The 5715-nt window shown below is 65.9% G+C and overlaps 2 protein-coding genes across 2 annotated transcripts; one reads left to right on the forward strand and one right to left on the reverse strand.

Annotated features, from left to right (window-relative positions):
• Nucleotides 1-47: 47 nt before the first annotated feature.
• AMSG_08650 (excision repair cross-complementing rodent repair deficiency) lies at nt 48-3761 on the forward strand (the record flags this gene model as incomplete). The annotated part of the gene is made up of 2 exons (XM_013899625.1): nt 48-248; nt 521-3761. The coding sequence occupies 2 exons, from the start codon at nt 48-50 to the stop codon at nt 3449-3451; spliced, it is 3132 nt and encodes a 1043-aa protein (XP_013755079.1). The 3' UTR covers nt 3452-3761.
• AMSG_08651 (uncharacterized protein) lies at nt 3387-5654 on the reverse strand (the record flags this gene model as incomplete). Its single annotated transcript, XM_013899626.1, has 2 exons — nt 3387-4973; nt 5006-5654. 2 exons carry the CDS (start codon nt 5652-5654, stop codon nt 3457-3459), a joined length of 2166 nt encoding a protein of 721 aa, XP_013755080.1. The 3' UTR covers nt 3387-3456.
• Nucleotides 5655-5715: the final 61 nt, after the last annotated feature.

Here is a 5715-nt window from a genome sequence, read left to right on the forward strand (position 1 = left end):
GGTGGGGGGGGGTGGGGGGGATGGGGGTGATTGTGATTGTGGTGGTGATGATCATGGGCATGGTGGTGGTGATGATCATGGGCATGGTGGCGGTGATGATCATGGGCATGGTGGTGGTGATGATCATGGGCATGGTGGCGGTGATGATCATGGGCATGGTGGCAGTGATGATCATGGGCATGGTGGTGGTGATGATCATGGGCATGGTGGTGGTGATGATCATGGTAATGACGATGGAGATGGTGTTGGTGGCGAGTCAGCGCCTGTAACTGGCCATTAGGGCCAGATCGGGACCATGACATCCCTGCGGCCTGACACCAGAAGTTGCTTCAACTTGTCCGGACCAGGTACCGCAGCCTCGAATCGCACTCTCCCTCCCCTCCCCTCCGCCCCTCCCCCCCCCCCCCCCCTCCCCCAACCTCCGCCCACCCCACCAACTACAACCACAGAAAGAGGAACCACAGAAAGAGGATAGAAGGATACGAGGTGTGGTACAGGCAGGAGGATGCTTGGGTACCAGCGCGAGGCGTTCACAGAGCTCCTGGCCGATGACGGACTGCTGGTCATGGGCGCTGGTCTGGGCATGGATGACATCATCCGGGCCTTCCTCGAGCTGTACTCGGAGCGTGGCACACTGGTCCTGGTCATCGGTGCGCTAGGTGATGATGCGGAGCGGCTGACAGAGCCGCTGATTGGCCGGCTGTCGGGGGCAAAGGCTGCTGCTGCCTCCATGATCATCCTCCCGCGGAGCATGGACGCCAACATGCCCGCCGCCGCCCGGGTGGCTGAGTACCTCCGTGGCGGCGTGTGCTTTGTCACCGGTCGTGTCCTGGTGGTCGACATGCTCAATGGAGTTGTTCCGCTAGATCTGGTCTCGGGCATCCTCGTTCTCCACGCGCATCGCATCGTCAAGACCCCGATGGAGGCCTTTGCCCTGCAGCTCTTCCGTGCGGCCAACAAGGTTGGCTTCATCCGGGCCTTCTCGTCGATGCCAGGCTCGCTTGCCGCTGGCCTCAACAAGGTGGAGAAGGCCATGAAGCTGCTGTATGTCAAACAGCTCTTCCTCTGGCCGCGGTTCCGGCTCCTGGTCAAAGACGCCCTTGAGGAGGATCCTCCGCAGGTCATCGAGCTGCGGCAGCCGCTCTCGGCCGGCATGGCCGACGTGCTCGATGCGGTGCTGGCGGTGGTCCAAGCCCTCCTCGACGAGCTCAAGCGCGAGAACGCGCTCGACGCCACCGAGCTCACGCTCGAGTCGGCGCTGCTCGGCTCGTTCGACTCGGTCATCCGGCGACAGCTCGATCCGGTCTGGCACTCGACGTCGGAGAAGACGCGGGCCATGGTGGCCGACTTGCGGACGCTGCGGAACCTGCTCGAGGTGCTCAACGTGTACGACTGTGTCTCTTTTGCCCGCTACGTCTCCTCGCTCCGCGCCTCGGATGGCTACCTCGGCCAGCCGGCCATCTGGCTCTTCCTCGAGGCTGCGGACAAGCTCTTCACCGCCGCGCGTCGGCGAGTGTACTCCAAGCTTCCACCGCCCAAGGACGCGCCGTCACCGGCGCCGCGCATTGTGCCGGTCCTGGAGCCGAACCCCAAGTGGGGCCTCCTCACCTCGCTCCTCGACGAGATCGCCGAGCTCGTTGCCGACGCCGCCGGCGCTGGCCTGGTCGGCGACCTCGGTTCCGGCGACCTCTCATGGTCGTGTCTCGTCTTTGTCCGCGACACTCGTGTCGCCTGCCAGCTCGGCGAGGTCATCCGCGATGGGCCCGAGGCCATGCTCACCCGCAAGTACGCACAGTTTATGGATGAGATGGAGAGCGGCGGCGCGCCGGCGGTGGCGTCGGGTGCGGCCTTGCGCGGCGGCTTTGGCATCCGCGCCAACACCTTTGCCGGTGGCAACGCCGCAGACTACATCCGCTCTAATCAGCTCCGCAAGGTCGCCGTGGCCAAGCGGACGCGGTCGGCCGCGACGCTGGCAGCCAAGGCCGGAAAAGTTGCCGCGGCAGCGGCGGCAGCCGGCACGTCCAGCCGCAAGGCCAAGCCCGCGGCGGCCTCCAAGGGCACCAAGCCCGGCTTGGCGCTGTTTGTGCCCGAAGGCGGCGGTGAGGAACGCAGCGCAGATGCGCGTCTCGAGCTCGAGCTCGCCGATGAGAAGCTCCGGCCGCAGCCGGAGGATGCGCTGGAGGACCTCCATCACGCTGAGTTTGAGGCGCATTTTGGCCTTGAAGAGTCGCCACTGGTTCTCATCCGCGAGATGGACTCTCCGCTCCGCGTGCTGCGCGAGACCCAGCCGACGTTTGTCGTGCTGTACGACTATGACATTGCGGCCGTGCGCGCGCTCGAGGTGTACAAAGCCGAACGGCCGCAGCTCCCGCTGCGGGTCTACATCCTGTTCTACGAGAACTCTGTGGAGAAGCAGACATACCTGTCATCACTCAAGCGCGAGCGGGCAGCGTTTGAAAAGCTCATCCGGACCAAGGCCATCATGGTGGTGCCCGATGACCAGGATGGGAAGACCGTGCGCGAGGGCGAGTCGCGGGCGCAGGCGGCGGCATCGGCATCGCTGGCGCGATCATCGCGCCGGTCGTCGATCTTGCCCAAGTCGCTCGCGCAGATGCGGGCGAGCGAAGCGCGGGCCGGCGGGCAAATTGTAGTCGACCTGCGCGAGTTCCGGTCTGCGCTCCCGTGGCTGGTCTACCAGGCCGGGATGCGGGTGGTGCCGGCGACGCTCGAGGTCGGCGACTTTGTGCTCTCGCCGGACGTGGCTGTGGAGCGCAAGTCGATTCCGGACCTGTACTCGTCGTTCAAGTCTGGGCGGCTTTACACGCAGGCGCAGGCCATGTCGCGGTTCTACGCGCACCCTGTGCTCCTCATCGAGTTTACCGACGATCGCGTGTTCTCGCTCCAGGCGCGGACGGACATTCCACACGACATCCACGTCTCCAACATCATCTCCAAGCTCGCGCTCCTCATTCTGCACTTTCCGCGGCTCCGCATCGCGTGGGCGCGCAATCCACACCACTCGGCAGCCATGTTTGCGGCGATCAAGCGGCACCGGACTGAGCCCGACGCGGCGATTGCCACGGCGGTGGGCACCGACCCGAGCGCGCTGAGCGCCGAGGCCGAGGCTGCCGCGTACGACCACGAGGCGCGAACGATTCTGGAAAAGCTGCCCGGAATCACGCAGCACAACATCCAGCACGTGATGAGCTCTGTTGAGTCGCTAGCAGAGCTCGCGCGCAAGAGCCGCACCGAGCTCGAGGCGCTGATGGGCAAGGCCAATGGCGACAAGCTGTACAAGTTTATGCACACGGTGGCCCAGCCCGAGGCGGCGAGCCTTGAGCCCAACGCACGGGTGACGGCGGCGGCGCGACGGCGGACGCGAAAGCGGCGGATCTCGGCCAAGGCCGCTTCTTGGGCTGGCAAGCCGGCCAAGTCGGCCAAGCGTGGGTGAGAGTGTCATGCGTTGTCGGGTGCGCGCTGGAGCGCCTCACCAAAGATGAGATAGCACTTGTCCATGGCAAATCCGCCGGCAAGCATAGGCATGTTCGGAGTGAGGAGCGCGAGTGAGTTGCGGAGCTTGCGCGAGTTGTCCGACGCCGAGGCGGGTGCGGATGCAGAAGCGCTGGCGGTGGTGGCGGTGGCGGTAGAGTCGGGCGCAGGCTGGCGGGCGTCGGCGTCGGTATCTTGGTCCGAGCCTGTCGACGAGACCACAAGCTGGCGGACCATGCGGTCGGCCGGCGAGGGTGCAGCGTCAAGTGAAGACGACTTGAGCTTGGAGAGATTGACAGGGGCGAAGACCATGGGGTAGAACGGGTGCTGGATGAGGGTCTCGTTGGTGGTGCAGGCGCGATGGACAAAGCCCTTACCTGAGGCGCGGAAGTAGGTTTCCAGCGGCTGAGGACGGACGCACGAGTTCTGATGGGCGCGGCGGGAGCGGGCCATCGGCCGCTTCAGCAGGTACCGCGGACGCGACGAGCGGCCGGCGCGGTGGCGGCTGGAGCGGCCAGAGCGGCCAGAGTCGGCTGCGGTCCGCCCGCGCGAGGTTTTGCGGTACTTGCTCTTCCGCTGGCGGCGGCCAGCAGCGTAGAACCCGGTACCGTCGTCGTGCTGGCGATCGTCGTCGTCGTCCGATCCAGCGTCGTCGTCGTCGTCATTGCCGGCCTGCCGGCTGCGGCCGCTGCCAACCTCGTTGCGGCTGCCGTTACCGTCGTCGTGCCCGTGGTCGTCGTCGCCGCCGTCGTCGCCAGAGCCACGGCCGCGGTCGGAGCGGTCGTCGCCAGAGCGCTTGTCGGTCGACCGCGAGCGGCGCGAGCGGCGCGAGGACGATCGCTTGCGCTTGCGCGAGGGCAGCGGGCGCGAGTTTGAGCGCGAGCGCGAGCGCTGCGAAGCCGAGCCATCTGACGACTGATCGTCGTCGTCGGCTTTGACTTTGACCTTGCCGTTGCCGCGGCGAGAGCCCGGGCCCGAGGCCACATCCATAGGCTGCGGCTTTGCGCCTCGGCGGGCGGTATCGCTCTTGGCTCCGCGGCTATGCTTGGGCTCGTCGCCATCGTCGTTGCCATCACTCTCATCTTCGTCGTCATCGTTGTCGTCATCGTCTGACGACGAGGCCTCGGCGAGACGCTGCAGCTCGCGGGCACGAGCGCGGTCGGCGCGCGACATGGGCTGGGTCTCGGAGGCGTGTGGAGACTGGCTCTGCTGCTGCGACGGCGACTTGCGGGTTTTTCCGGCGGTAGCCCGCTTTCCCTTGTCGGCCTGCGGTGAATCGCGGGCGGAGGAGCGCGAGCCTCTGCGGGCGGTGGCCGGCTTGGATGCGGAAGACTGCGACTTGCGTGCTCCGCTGCCGCGCTTGGCAGGCTTGCGAGCCTGATTCGCCTGCGACTTGCCTGTGGCAGCACCGCCACGGCCGCGGGAGCGTGTCTGGCGCGGGATGGGTAGCGATGACGAGGAGTCTGAAGCCGAGTCGGACAAGTCTTCAGCGGCACGGCCCCACGTTGGTCGCCACCCTCGTCCTCCTCGTCGCCGACCTCGTTGTCTGATTCCTCAGACTCTGACGCTTTGCGTGAGCGAGAGCGCTTCTTTGCCAAAGACGACGACAGCTTCTTCTTTGTCTTGCTGGCCGAGGCGTGCTTGCGGGTAGCAGCCGAGCGAGCCGAGGACTGAGCCGAGCGCGAGCGACGAGCCGAGCGGCTTGACGAAGACTCTGTGGCGTCGTCGTCGTCGTCGTCATTGGCCTTGGCTCTGTCCGCCTTGGCCTTGTTGGACCTGCTCCCCTTGTTGTTGGCTTGACTCCGACTGGGCTGCGCAGCATTCCGTGCGGCGCGTCTGGAGCGGGTAGCACGAGCGCGGGAGCCGTGCTCAGCGCCGCCCATGATTTGCGACTCTATGAATGAGACAGCCACAGCATGAGAGCAGAGAGAGAAGGTAGTGTTGTCTGTGGTGGTCTGGAGGTCAGAGTCGTAGGCAAGGAGTGCCTCCAGCTCGTCATGGCTGGCATAGCGGACAACACCTAGGTCGGCAAAATGGGCTTCCACCTGGGGCTCGCCTAGCTGGACACGGGCAGCGACCTGGACTACAGGGCTCCACTCGCCTCCTTCCGAGTCGTGTAGCACGCAGATGGCAGACCCGTGTCGGGGGTCTGCTCCCACGCGCATGGTTGGTCTGGGTGGGGTAGGGGGGGTGGGGTGGGGGTGGGGGTGGGGTGGAGGGGGGGGA

The sequence above is a fragment of the Thecamonas trahens genome (genome assembly GCF_000142905.1).
Source record: "Thecamonas trahens ATCC 50062 unplaced genomic scaffold supercont1.43, whole genome shotgun sequence".
Classification (NCBI taxonomy): Eukaryota; order Apusomonadida; family Apusomonadidae; genus Thecamonas; species Thecamonas trahens.